General features: G+C 39.5%; 1 protein-coding gene and 1 long non-coding RNA gene across 3 annotated transcripts in view; one reads left to right on the top strand and one right to left on the bottom strand.

Annotated features, from left to right (window-relative positions):
• Window positions 1-1,263: 1,263 nt before the first annotated feature.
• On the bottom strand, window positions 1,264-11,345 carry LOC120324050. Its single transcript, XR_005565053.1, has 2 exons — window positions 11,244-11,345; window positions 1,264-1,491 (listed from the first exon to the last, which is right to left on the bottom strand). It is a non-coding gene; the product is annotated as an uncharacterized LOC120324050 (long non-coding RNA).
• PGR (progesterone receptor) overlaps window positions 9,336-14,997 on the top strand; it is a 38,281-nt gene continuing 32,619 nt past the window's right edge. Inside the window, exons 1-3 of one of the 2 annotated variants that reach the window (XM_039385414.1) lie at window positions 9,336-9,430; window positions 9,657-11,043; window positions 12,269-12,420. In XM_039385414.1, the coding sequence (XP_039241348.1) occupies window positions 9,878-11,043; window positions 12,269-12,420 (1,318 nt within the window). In that variant the 5' untranslated portion in view covers window positions 9,336-9,430; window positions 9,657-9,877. Of the gene's footprint in view, window positions 9,431-9,541; window positions 11,044-12,268; window positions 12,421-14,997 lie in introns of those variants that run through there. The other variant, XM_027739069.2, reaches the window with a different exon arrangement.

Here is a 14,997-nt window from a genome sequence, read left to right as displayed (position 1 = left end):
ATTAACAGCTGTAGTATATTTCTGGTATTGTGATTAAGTGAACATCTCCCCCATATGAATCTATAGTTCTACAACAAACTATACTATCATCTTAACATTTATCTTTTGGTTTAGATGACCTTAATATCATTTTCTGTGGTAGGTTTTCAAGACACCTTCTTTCTGTTAAATACTTAACATAGAACTGGGGACTCTGATCAATAACAGATACTTCTGGGGATGAACACAACACCAGCAATAACAACTAATAAAAGAACTAACAAGGCTATTTGACAAAGGAAAATTTAGGCAGTTTCTCAAAATCAAGACTAGAAAGTCTGGAGTTAACATAAAGCAGTGGGAACGAGGTGGTTTATGTGTTTCCATGTCTAGTTAAGGGATTAGGGTGTAAATCATCATTTCAGGTAAACATAAAAATAGTTTTTGTAATATGAAGGCTCTTGGTAAATAAAGTTTTATCAATCTGTTAAACAGTCCAGGATTTATACCAGTTTAGTTTAGACAGCCTTCTCATCTTTTAAAAGTTCCTATTTAATTGAAGTGGTGATCTGTTATTTTTCATATTCCAGACAAGTTTCACTATTGATTTCATTTATAAAGGGCATGCAGTAATGTTAAATTTCAGTGATGAAATTTAAGTTGCTCTGATTCATTTAAGAACATGAGCAACCATGATGCTACAGCCGATATCTTCCCTTCACTTCCTGTTGTTTAATATTCCACATCCAAAATATTGCCTAGCAGGCTTGTGGCTTAAACCTAGCTCTTTTTTTTTAATTGAATTGTGAGTAATAAATTATAATCTGCAGAGGTTTAAGTTAAGTGTTTTCATAACAAATCTCCACTTCTGAGTTTCTTAACCATCTTTTTGCTGCTCTCAATTCAGTCATGCTTCCTTTCCCAAGAATTCATAATAACTTAGCTCTTTTCAGTCAGTCAAATGTGAAATACTGTTTTTTTCTGACACTTTGAGAGCTATTTAGTTAGACAAGTATCCAGACCCAAAGGTACAAATATGATACTCTTCTAGGCTTCCTGGGAGACAATGACCTGGCATTTATTATCCTCATATGACATGCTCTAAGGAAATTTTAGAACTGGGAGAATTAAAGAATATTGGTCCTTTGACAGTTTTTAAGCTTGAATTCCTTCACTGGATCTCATGCAGCTGTGCTGATTGATGGCATTCTAGTATCTGATGCAAAATTCAGAGCCTAACATTCCAGTTCTTTAATGATTGGTCAATTAAAAAACCAATGACAATACTTTGAGTAGATTTTATTGTTATACAGCATCTGGATAGGACTTCACCTTTCAAAAGGTGAAGGATTTCTACCTCAGTCTTTGCTTAATTTTCACATCACAGGGCATCCTCCTTTGCATCTTAGTATTTCTACTCAGAATTGCTGAACATATGGACACCTTCACAGCTAATCTTCATACAGAGGCAGAGTAAATCTTCATCTTGATAACTGTTTTCCTCAAATGGTACTGTAAAATAATTAAAAAAAAAAGTTACTATTTAAAATTATCTTATCCAATGAGAAAATTGGATCAATTAGATATAAGACAGAGAACAGTGTCACAAATGATCTGCAAAGTCCAGCCAAGAATGTCAACACGCAGCAGAGGAAAAGATGACAGTTGTTTCAACCAACAAAAAACCTGAAGAACTATTTTGCTACAGTAATACATCTTATGATAACACAGAAAGACCAAAAGGCCATTTAGATGAAAGCTTGGAAGCAATGCAAAGTTTTATACCTGCTTGAAAATAGAAAATTACTATCCACCCACAAGAGGTTCTGTATTTGTACACACACAGTTTTTTATAAATTGTTAGGAAAATGGATTTTTCACAGACCTATCAGTTTTCAAAAAGCAAATAATTAATGCATAGATAAGATATTAACTATTGCACAATACAAATTACTTATATTCATTCTTAACAAAAATTATGTTCTTATAGTAAAGTGTAACTATAGCACAATTTGATTTATCTGGTTTAATTCAGTGTATTTGAACCAAGTAAAGTGGCAAAATCATCAAAGAAAATACTGTGAGAAATCACAGAAGGAGACATGAAAAAAACCTGGACAACTGCTGATTTTCAAGAATTTAATAATGATAACTTAAGAGTTAGTCTTTACATTCTGGACTCAAATTTAAGATAACAATGTGTCCAAGAAAGAGTAAATAAAAGCTAAATGGAGATCAGTGTTACAACCGGAAGTTTAGATAAGTACCACATGGAGATCTGTTGTGTTCCGAGGACAGCCTAGATATGCAGCGAGTATGATTCATTCAATGTAGAATCCAGAGCTTAACTCCTTCCTGTTGATATAGCTCCATGTTCTCACAGCAGGATTTTTAATAATGCAGCTCATTCTTGTACAGAAAGGAGTTTGGTCTGATCCTTAGTTATGTAATTTTTAAAAAAAAAATAATTTTGACACAGAAGCTGTTAAAGGTAAGCAGACATACAAAATATTTATACCATTTTAAAATTTACATATTCATGTAAAACCTTTCTCTCACTTAAGAGACTGAGCAGGCTCGCATCTAATGCAATAAAGTTTCACAGCAGAGGTACAATGTGGTGCAACTTAATACACAAGCAATGGCTTGGAAGACATATTTGTGTTTCTCTTTTTCATAGATTACATGGCAGATGAATATTTTTCTACAAAATTGGATTTTGCAGAATGATAGCACAATTTTTGAGATTTGTTCTATAACAACGATTATACAGGTTATACTGTGTCAAAGGGGCATATGAATTTTGGAAGAGTAAATGTATGTTTTGGAAGATTTGAATAATTTTATTGCTGAGCTCTAATTAGGAAATGAAATGAAAAATGATATAATTAAAGCAAGAGCCCAAAAACTTTCTAATTCTGTGGAAAACAAAAAGGAAGGGAAAAAAAAGGAAGATTTGTATCTCATGCGGTATCCATGCGAAGCAATGCTATTTTTTTTGGTATAGGTCATATTACGGTTATTAACTTCAAATGATCTTCTAATACAAAATATTAAGAGCTTTATCAGTTTCGGCTCCTCTTTTGGCACCCAAAAGTAATCTAATAGAAGTCAATTCACCTGCAGAAATGTGAAAAAGAAACATGCCCACACCTGGAGTCCCAGATCACTTATATTCCCGTGAAGGATGAATCAGACAAATGTTGGCACTCAAGTCTCTTCAAGTGCTTTGACCACCCTATTCTGGAGCATAACCCAAACCTGTCTGTGTCACTATTTTGAGACAGGAAGTTTATTGTTCCCTCCCTCCTATTGCACAAAACCTTGTGCAAGAAGCATGCAGATAGGTACGGGCACATTAGGCTTCTCTGCTTTCCTAAAGCACATCCTCAAGTACAATCTACACAGTTTGTCAGATAGAAGAGGACAGATCCAGAACAACATGTAGGATGAGAGAGAAAGAGTAAATAAAATTACCTGGAACTCCCTAAGAAACAAAATTCTTTGGAAACTTATAAAGTGGATGGAGTTTTAAGCAATGTTTTAGTCTCCATGTAGTAGTGATGGAATACAGAAAAATAAGAAACTGAGATTACTTTTTATAAGTTTGATATGATATTTAGCTTTTTCCAATTAATTTTGGGATAACTCAGTATGATGCAACTTTTAATACAGTATTTCTTATAGAAATTAATATATGCCTTTAACAAAAGGTTATGAAAAGAAACTGATAATTCAGACCAGTTTGTGAATATTCCAAGGCCAAAGAGTCAACGTTGAAATTTCTTGGGACAACCACATCCCTATTGAGCAATTAGATCATGAGTAGAAAGAGGAAGAAAAATTTTGGATTACAATAAGTAGATGGAAGATTAAGCCTTGTTAAAATACTTTGAATTTGTGTAGGAAGGATGTCTTTTATCAAATTGAAGTTGGCAGCAAAGACTGCTTGAAAGTAAAAGCAAATGATGCCTACTTCCACTTACAGTGTGGCTCAGGTTCAAGATCAGTTCTATTTCATTCAGCTTTTGAACTCTTAAGAAAATGCCATAGTTTTGTTGAAGCCTTGTTTTATCTTTTTCATATCAATTTGGATCTCCAAATTTACTTGTATATGTCCTGAGGTTCTATCCAGTTATCTTATTTTCTATGATTACTTGGGAGACACAATTTGATAAGGATATTAGTTTTAATACTTCTGAAGATCTATTGTCTACTTCTTCCTGAATTTCAGAGATGCTAACAGCTGTTTAGTATCACTGATTGCAACTTCCTACTCTCCATCCAGCAAACAAAACTTGCTGCAATACATTGACTATCACGAATGTTAAACTGCTGGGAATCATCTTTGTCCTGAGGCTAAACAACAGCAACAAAACCACATTGAGGAAGATGATGGGTTTGGGTAAAGGTCCCCCAACTAGGCCCGGAGGGAAGTGTAGAGTGTGCCTTTTGACACCCTGAGGTGATGCATTCATTAAAAGATAAAGAACAATATATTTGAGAAAGTTTTTGAGGATGTCATCTATCAAGCAATAGTATTCTCTGTGGGGTATAAAATCGGGAAGCTTCTCTTTTTTTTTTCCCATGCCTCATGCTTCTGCTTATTTGCTCAGCTACAAGTGTATTATATACTGCAGTTCAGTGAGGGTTAGCCAAAGTATAAACAGACAAAGAACAATAAATAAAATATATTACTTCTGTGCCAGAAGTATTTATCACCTTCTCAGCTATAACTCAGTACCCGTCTGGTTTGCCCTTTTGGAGAATTTATAAAGATAAAAGTGTCTCAAGCCCACTATGCTTCCCATATCAATATTATCCCTGCGTCAACTTTAGCACCTGAAAGCAAGAAATGTAACATGCACTATGATTAGCTTCCTTTCCCTCATCTCCTTTTATAACTCTATTGCTTACTTTCTTTGTCATATACCTTGCTGTTTGCGAATCCCTTTTGCATCTACATTTCTCCCAATACACCCTCATATTTTTTTTGATAGTTTTTAGTAAATCTGGTGGTTTACCTTAAGCTAAGAAAACACCTGATAACAGACCACAGAGATTAATTACATTGTGGCATGCCTTTTCTTAGAGGAAAAGAAAGTATGCCTACAGTGCAGTTTCTGAAACTATGATTCCTATAATGTTTTCAATTATTGTAGTAGAGCACATTGATACTGCATTTTAAGGATTTAAGACTAGATTCAGACCTTTTCATGTAGACATTGACATTTTACTGCCAAAAAATCATGGCTTTTAGAGTGCTTCAGATCACAGATGTCCTTTATGTCTTTAATAAAACACTAAGTGTCTCTGAAGAGCTCCAGAAAATGGTCCCTACAGATCCCTATGACTCTTACATGACTACAGAAACCCGATCATCTTAGATGTGCGTGTTTACCATCAAATCACATCCCTGATGCCCAGTGCTTCCATGACTTAGCTGGTACTTCAAAATCATGATCTCCGAGAAGTGCATATTTAATGTCTGCTGGTTTCCTAATTTAACTGAACTTTAGCCTGTTAACCAGGGGTCTACATTTTTACAGGATAGGGATGCAATCACAGAAGTACATAGCTCCAAAACCCGTAACATAACAAGAATATGCTGTTATTTACATGACACTACGTTTTAATCCTCTACACCACACACTGAAAATGTGGGGGCTTTTCACAGTGGAGAAATTGCAAAATGCAGTTACAGAGGTCTATTTGTTTTAAATAAAAATGTTATTTCTCTGAATAGAAGAAAAAGCCTCTAAACATCTCCTTATACAAGCTGCTTTTTCCATTTTTTTTTTTTGACCATGCGCTCATAAGCTATTTGAAGAAGATAGTCTCTCCTTCTCTCTGTTTACAAAAAGTGAATCACATTTTTGGTTGTACTATATCCTAAACAATGATAGTACGAAATTGTGAGGCATTCATTAACTGTGGAAAAAACCCAACATTATTTTTAACTTCTAAGTTCTGCTTTCCGACAGGCTGTGCAGAACAATATTGAGGTCATTATAAGTAAAGTCTATATGGACATTAACTTTATGGCACTGTTTATATGGAGCTCTCTTTACACGCAAATGGAACACTTTAGTCTGAGAACAGGAACTTAGATTTTGTTGACTTTTAGGCCATGATTCAAAAGTTTTTAAGAAAATGTCATCATAGAAAAGGTTTGTGATTTTGATCTTTGTAATGTTCAAGGAGGCTGTGTATTTGTCCTGTTTCTCACCCAGCATTTTTTTGTTTTATTTAAGCCAATAACATTAGCAATATTTCAAAGGGTCTATCAAAAATGTTACTGCTTTAAAGTGCACAGTTGAACGGTTGAATGGCCAAACAAATGCTTAGGAACTACTTAAAAGCTAAGTGCAAATCTACGGCTTTACAATGAGAGTTCTCAGTATAATTCTATTGCTATCCTTGTTGACATTTTATATAGGAATTGTGCTGCAAAGCAATACAGTTTTGTTAAGCACAGCTTTTACTCATCCACATTTTTTGAACAGAGCAAGAAAACAGACACAAATTATTTGAGCTCTCCAATATACTTTCAAGTTCTGACTGAATTTTAAAAAATGAAAGATTGTCAATCAAACCCTCCAAAGTTTTAGTTTTTGGTTCAAAATAGGTCTATTCAAAAGTACATTCACATTGTTTGCTTTTTGAAATTTTTATATTCAGTAAAATCTTATTGAATATAAAAAATGTCATTTTTAGATCTGAATTGAAAATATCAGTTTCAATTTTAATAGCTTGCAAATGAAAATCAGCTATGGAAACACCATAAGAAAACTTGTTTTTCTGTAATGTTGATTGACACAACAACAAAATGAATAAATCAAAATTAAGAAATGACAACAGTAGAATGTAAAAAAAAATTTGATAAGGCATACTTTGAAATGTTCCTAATTAAAAATTTGTGATATCATAGTAATATCAGGTAAAGCATCCAAGTGATGTAGGAAAATCTAAGAGCAAAAGAAACAAATTTCTTCTTCTTACTAGATCACATTGCTCAAAGCCCCATCCAATCCGGCCTTGAACACTTCCAGGGATGGGGCATGAGGGTTATAGGCAGAATAATGTAAAGAAAATACTAAAAGTTTCCAGTGAAAGTTCAGAGAAATCATGTGAAGCCAGTATAAATTAAAGTCAAATAAATTTTCTAAAGATAAAGAACCCAAAATATTTTCCTGAAATAATGACAATTCAGCATAACTACTGCTACTATTAAAGAAATTAGTATATTTGTCAGGTCATAAAAATGAAATCAGGACAGCAGAAAACCTGGACAACATTTATTTGCTAACATTTAGACAAATAATGCAAGTAGTAAACATTTATATTTCTGGTGAACATGTAGGTGTTTACAGTCACATGGCCATGTTAGAATAGAATTTTAGTAGACAAGTGGAAACTACTCAATGATGCTTTCCTTTCAGGACCCCTCTTCAGGCTATCTGTGGCTCTTTACCTCTCCTAGTCCTGAAGCAGTAGGAAGAAGGAAAGTCACTGTAAGGAAACATGTCTGTGGAGCACATGTCTGTAAAGCAGCAGACCATGAATGCTGGGTGCATATAGGGAAGTGGAAATGAGAAAGCAAGGCAGTGGCAATAAAAAGGCGTGACAACTAGCTGACTAAGCATGAAAACATCAGGGGAAAACCAAAAAGAGCATGGAGATCAACAGTACTGGAGAGGAACTTCTCTCCCTTCTGAGAAAAGGCGGGTTTGGGAGAAGAGAGAAATATTGTAGCACGAAAAAGAGAAATTTGGTAACCAGAAAAGCACTTCAAATTATTTGTTTAATGTCACGTCATAACAGAACTAGGTAGCTCCTCAAATAATTATTTTTACATTGGTTCCACTGACAGGTTTTGTGAAAACATCTTCAACTCTTGGTACTTGCTGCTCAAATAGTTTTTTTCCCTGGAATATCTACAGAGTGAAATACTGCTGTTCGAGAAATACTCCTAATAACAAGTATGCTTGGAGGTGCATTATTCTGTAGAACCCCCTAAATGTATAGACAGGTGCCCACATAACATCTGAGGTTTAAAATGTTAGTTATTATCACATTGCCTTAATTCTTTTAAATACTGAAAAAATAAAGATTTTCTTCTGTTTATTTTTGAAGGAATAAAAGGCAGACTCACAAAGCAGTCTATAAACCAGTAGTATTTTACCAAGAATAAAATAGAAACTACACACCACATTGAAGAGTGTTTATGGGACACCACTGCTTCTATAAACTTGCCCTGTATGATTTCAAATGCTACTGAAATAATTTCAAATAGTTATGTTTCTCTCCCCGAGAAGCTGTCCTATTCAGTCTGAAAATGTTTTGAAAGTAAAATAACAAAAGCAACTATTTCGTGGTGATCACAGTTTTGTGGAAAAAAGATTTTTTTTCAGAAAAGCATGCTATACTTACAGATCACAATCGATCATGTAACAGCATACTTTTCTCTACATATCAGAAATATACTGATTCCACGTAAAGTCACGAGGACTACTCCTCTGCCAATCTATTCTTCGTATCTTTCAACACAGGTTTCTTTTCTGGATTTCTATATAATAAAAATATACTAAGGGTTGTGTTGCCTTTTTTTTCCCCTTCAGTTAGTAGCTGTATTATCGAGCTGAATGGGTTCTACCACAAAGCCATCATTTTATACAAAATGCCAGGCAGCAATTAGCTGGTGACAGCTTCTTGGTCAGAACTAACCTGGGCTGAATTATAACTTGCTATATGCAGGCTGGCCAGCCAGCTCCTGTAAACCAGGTCCCTTTTCAACATCCTCTCATGCCCCTGACGAAGTAATTAAAGTTTAGAAGCAAAGAATGCCCCACTTTCCCCTACTTTTGTAGAAAAGACATTGTTCTTCTTGGAGCAAAGGATGCTTTGAGATACCTTAATGTAATTTTAAGAGCTTTACAATGCCTCGGTTTCTTTGCTACCAGAAAATGGATCCTAGAAGAGGATCGGTAACAGAGCTCAACCACGAAAAACTACAGTGAACAGTGAAGGGAACAGTGAAAAACAGACAAAAGGAAGACTATACTATTGTCAACTGCAGATAAGTAAAGCTTGTCTTGTTCTCTTCTCTCCAAAACAGCGACCTAACCAGAGGCTTATAGCCTCTTGTCCAGAGTAGCACTTCTGGAGATGGTGAAGCGAGAGGACGGAACACCGATCCTAGAGGTGAGGGAAAAGGATGAGAAGACAGAGAGAATGCCAGGATAGGCCAAAAAGCGCAGACCTAAGGCACAGGGTGCCGGATGAGGTACGAGAGGGATGCGCGCGGCGAGCGACGGGGAGGACAGGCAGGGGAAGGCGGAGTGGAGGTGGAGCCGGTGGAAGTGCTGCTGGGGGAGCCGCGGTGCCCACAGGCAGCGGAAAGAGGTGGGACCTGGAGGGGCGAGCCCGTGCCCTGCAGCGCAGACCCTTGGTAAGGGACCGAGCTGGCGGCGAAGAGGGGCGGGGAGGGAGGGACGGACGAGGGGGCGTGGAGCCGGCAGCCAGCCCGCCCGGGCAGTGGGAAGCAGTCCAGGGAGCAGCGGAGCTCGGAGCCGGGGGGCAGCGAGCGGCATCCCGCCCGCCGCCGCCAGAGCCTGGCGGGAACCCTGCCTTCCTGCCTGCCCCCTGCACACGCTGCCATCGTTTTTCCTCTCCAGGCTGCACCGCTCCCGGCTCCGTGTCACCCCTCTCCCGGCGGCAGGGACCGGGGCTGAGCCGCCCCCGCGAAAGCAGCACCATGTGAGCGGGACCTGTGCCGCGGCCGCAGCGGGCACGTCGAGGATGTGAAGAGCCGCCCGCATCCTGCACCGCCCGGCCGCCCGCCCCCCGCCACTGCCCAGCCGCCGACTCGTCGGTGTTCAGCGGTACCCGCGCCAGCATGACCGAGGTGAAGGCCAAGGAGCCCACAGCGCCTCCGCCTGCCAGAGACGGGGCGGTCCTGCTGCAAGGACAGCCCGGCCGAGACCCCTTCCGCAGGGAAGCGGAACCCATTGACATCTCCCTGGACGGGCTGCTCTACCCCAAGAGCAGCGACGAGGAGGAGGACGAGGAGGAGGAGGAGGAGGAGGAGGAAGGGGAGGAGGAGGAAGAGCCGCGGCAGCAGCAGCTGGGACAGGAGGAGGGCCGGGACTCCTTCTCCTACCGGCCGGGGAGCGGCTCCCTCTCGGACAAGGACTCTCTGGACACCGTCCTGGACACCTTTCTGGCTCCCACGGCTCATGCCAGCTCCGCCGTGGCCGCGGGGCCCTGGTCGTTCTTCGAGGTGGAGGCAGCGGAGGTGCCCGACGGCCCGATGAGCCGCGGCCCCTCGCAGAAGGCGAGCGAAGCGGCCCCAGAGGCGCCCGGTCCGTCGCAGCCCCCGCCGCGACCCACCCCGCTCTGGCCTCCCGGTGATACCCTGATAGCCGCCAAGCTGCCGTCGGGGGGCGGCGCGGAGGGTCCCGCCGCGACCCCCAAGGACGATGCCCCGGGGCTTGTGGCGTTGCCTGGCGGGTCCCGGGAAGGGGACCCGGGGCAGGAATACCTGCACGTGCCGCTTCTGCCCCTCAATTCGGCCTTCCTGGCCTCCCGCACGCGGCAGCTGCTGGACGGGGCGGAGTACGAGGGCGGCGGGGTGCCGCGATGCTCGCCCCCCGCCCCGGACCTGCCGGGGTACGGCTTCCCCACGGGGGATGCCAAGGAAGGGTCCTTCGCCTACGGCGACTTCCAGCCCGTCCTGAAGATCAAAGAGGAGGGTCTCGGCCTCGCCACCCGGTACCCGGGCGGCAGGGCCACCCCCGCGGCGGGCTGCTCCGACTACCCCTCGGCTCCGCGGGCCGGGCAGGAGTCCTCGCTGGAGTGCGTCCTCTACAAGGCGGAGCCCACCCTCCTGGCCAGCGCTTATGGGCCGCCGGCTGCGCCCGACAGCCTCCCTTCCACCTCAGCCGCGCCGCCGGGGCTCTACCCGGCCCTGGGGCTCAACGGGCACCAGCCGCTGGGCTTCCCGGCCGCCGTGCTGAAGGAGGGCTTGCCCCAGCTGTGCCCGCCCTACCTCGGCTACGCGCGGTAAGGAGGGCGACGGGGGCAGCGGACGAGGCGCTCGCCGAGGGACGGGGCCGGGAGGTCGCGCTGAGCGGCGGGAAAGCTCCGCGCATCTCCTGCTCCGGAGGGGCGGCCGTGCCGCGGGATGGGCGCTCCGGGGGTGCCGAGACAAGGGTGGGCGAAGTTTCTCTCGGCTAAGGCCTTTTTGGGTGTTTAGGCAGTACCTGCAGCCCCCGTTTCCATTCTCCTCACTGTCCGAGCACGCCGGGGTGTCTAGGGCGTTGTGAGACTGGCACAGTGTCAGTTTAGCAGCTGGCACCTCGCGGCTCTTTCAGGCGCGGTAACGCTCCAGGAGACGATGGCTTATTGTCGCTGCGGTGCTTCAGCGCCGTCCGATGACCGAGCCAGTGCCCGGCTCCAGAAAGGGGCTTGCAGAGCGTTCTCCAGATTACCCTCACTGGCAGCGAGACCATATTCATCAATACCTAAATATTTTCCAAAACTTTATTTCCGATTTGAAAAAAAAAAAAAACAACAGTTGATTTCACACAAAAAAAGAAAACAGAAACGCTTGTATATTGATTTGCTAGAATGAAATTGGGTGCTATCATGGCGAGATGTCTGTTACCTAGAAATACGTGCAAAAATACGTACATATAATGTTACATTTTCAGCAGAAATCCCTTATTTTTTCTGAGTGCAGTGGTTACCTCGCTTAGTCTGTGCCTTTTGATGGAGAGAAATTGGAAATATCCTTGATATATCCCCATCAGAGTTAGTTACTGCTGAGAATGCTGCAACTGAATGGGAGGTGGTAAACTGATTGTTAAAGACTTTTCTAACTGAGATGAAATTTAGTTATTTCCCATGTGAAAGAGGCCTTTGAAATTCAATTGACTTCTCTCTGATTCTGTCTCTGTACAGGAAAAAAGAGTATCAGTCACTATGACTCTACTCACTAGAGTTGTTGATCTGAGGAAGATGAACATTTTAGCAAAAAGTTTCTAGATTATACCTTTTTAAGCTAAATGGATTAAAATACAACTTTATGCTTTTTACCCACTGCTTTCCTATAGTGCATAGTAGAGACAAACCCTTACGCTGAAAGGCAGTCATACTTTATTTTTTTCTTGTCCTTCTGTAGCTTGATTACAAATTTTAAAATAAAGTTTTTAGTATAAAATACAGGTAAGTAGTTAACCATGCAAAACCAGATCTTTCATTTCTCTTAATTCTCTTTCTTTTGAAGGCCAGATACAGAAACCAGCCAAAGTTCTCAGTACAGTTTTGAATCACTACCCCAGAAGATTTGTCTCATCTGCGGTGATGAGGCTTCTGGTTGCCACTATGGAGTACTTACCTGTGGAAGCTGTAAAGTCTTCTTTAAAAGGGCAATGGAAGGTACTATATGATGCCATTGTTCCTAATTATCTGAAATATATCTTCTAGGCACTGCTAAGGACATACCGTTTATTTATTGTTCGTCTTTATAAATATTATCACTGTAGTAAATTCTTTTTGTTTTGTTGACTGTTTAAATATTACAGTGAATACTGACAAAATTATTCCACTTTTGATTTTTCTAGTATTATTTAGTTTACTTTACTTATTTGCTATTAAATGCTATATTACTGCTTATCAGTTAGTCATTTCAGGTAGTTTCATAAAAATGTTGTGTATTACACAATTTGTTTTAAAAAGTGTAAATGCTGCTCAAAGGAAAATATTGCAAATATGAACCAATGATAAGCAGATAAGAATTTATTTTGGCTTTGTTCTCTTTTTGAAGTCATGGAATTTTTCTTGCTTGCAGGATGCAGAGTTTTGGTTTCCTGAGAATTATGGAAGTATTTGAAATTTCACTAAACTATTTCAAGTAATAAAAACAATAATCATGTTTGAATTTTTTTCTAAATAGCCGTTAAATTAGAAACTCAAGCTGTAGGTTTAGTAAATCAGTAGTAATACCTATGTTTATTATTTTCTTTTTGGATTGTTTTATATGCCTTGTCCACTGAGATTTTAAATATTAATACAAGAGCAGATTGTTTTATATAGTTCAACAAATGAAGCAGTACAACAGTCTTCTACTTTTTATACTTTGTCTCCTTTTTTGATTTTTATTTGATCCTGTCAGAACTAGGATATTCAATTTTCTGTTCCATATACTTAACAAAACCATTATTACAATGGATAGGATTCCTTCAAATAATAAAATTGTATGATGTATTTTCTTGTTGTGATACATAATTTCTTCAGCTTTATAGAGTTTATTACTTTCCAAATTGGAAAAGCTTAGCGAACTAATGTCATTAGAATTTTTGTTTCAGTGTGCTGTTGCTTTCTACTTTAAGCTTATGCTCATGTTCTTCCTTTAACATATTAGATATTTGCAAAGTGATAACATTGGACTAGGTGGTCTAGGTGAACTTTTGAGCTAGTACCGCATTTTCTCTAATACATTCAAATGGGTTTCATGAGAAAGTTGTTAGAAACATATGTGTTAGGCTGCAAGGCTCTAGAGTGCAAGTCTCAGGAGTACATTAAAGTTTCACTGACTGTGCTAGCTGGTCCCTTGGTTTGGCTTCACTTTTTTTTTTCTATGTTTTGCTACGTCAACCGTATACTTTTTAAAAAAAAAGTCAGGAAGCTGAAGTTCTAATACGGAGTGTAGTGTAATATATGAATGCCATATTTTAAAATAGGTTTTATTTTTACTTTTCACCTGTAAAATAATATTGCAATTTTTTCTTTGAATTTAATTCTGTCACTTTTAGATTTCTTCTCTTTCCTAATTTAGTATCCAGTTGTGTTTGTGCGGTAGGTGAACCTGCTCAAAAACATATCTTATTATTGTTTACCAGAAGTATTTTAATGGTAAATGTCAAGAAGGCATATAAATTGATAATAGAAAACTCTTAAAGTTTTTTCATGGATTATTCAAAGTGTGTAGATAAGAAAGTAAATAATATAGTAGTATTAAATTTGTTAGAAAATGTTGTTTATCTTAATTACTTCTGTGATTTCAGATGCGTTGGTTGTTTCAAATCAAATAGCCTATGTAATTTTTGTAATTTTTTTTTCGCAGAAATTGTCCTATTCATACGCCATTTATTTTACCTTCCCTGGTGTGTGGACTGTATTGGTTAAATGCTTCTGTTTGGATAAAATGGACTGTTATGTTATCCAGAAAACTCTGTTTTTTCCATCTCTAATCTTTTTGAAATGAAACCTGAGCTGATTTAAAATACTCAGACTGAACAATCATTTAAAACTGTGTAGGCTAACCTAGAAATGTTTCTGTACTAATTGTGATTTAATCATACATATGAATGTAACTAGTAGACACACATGTAGCTTAACAGGGGGTCAGAGTTGTGTGAGGATCACAAACATTACTTAGGTTTGTTGGCACTGAATTCTTAAATATATATATGATTTTGTAGATATTTACTGTCTTTTGGGTTATTGGTTCCCCATATACGTCTATATATACATGAAGAAAAGGTTGGTGTTGATATAATAAACATATTTTTCTCTAGGCAGAATCTTGAAGTAAGGTTAAACAAAAATGCAAGTCATTTTTTTGGGAACCTGTAGTACAGCAGATAAGAAAAAAAGGTAATATTGCAAATGGGTAGAAGAAAAAGGACAAAGATACTAGGGTGGCATTTTTTTTAGGAAACATTTTTTTTGCATTTAGAGGTGGTTCATTTTCCAGTGGACTCTTACAAATAACTGATTTACCAGTCTGTAGATTCACTTAGTGAACAAACAAATTGCAAGGCTTTTAAAAAAAGCTTTAAAGTTCTCCTTTAAGTATATTGAAAATAACAAAAGTTAGTGTTATTTATATTCAGTTAAGAAATTTGAAAAGACAAAATTGGATTCAGTATTTTGAAGGGGTAGTGCCGTTCCTTATCAGTGAGCTGAGAGTGATGAGAAGTTTGTAGTTAACAATCAAAAGAATTCAGAAAT

This window comes from Pipra filicauda, unplaced genomic scaffold, assembly GCF_003945595.2.
Source record: "Pipra filicauda isolate LSUMZ 115617 unplaced genomic scaffold, ASM394559v2 scaffold117_size3949168_pilon, whole genome shotgun sequence".
Taxonomy (NCBI): domain Eukaryota; kingdom Metazoa; phylum Chordata; class Aves; order Passeriformes; family Pipridae; genus Pipra; species Pipra filicauda.
Note: the sequence above shows the minus strand (reverse complement) of the source record. Positions and strands in the feature narration are given on the sequence as shown.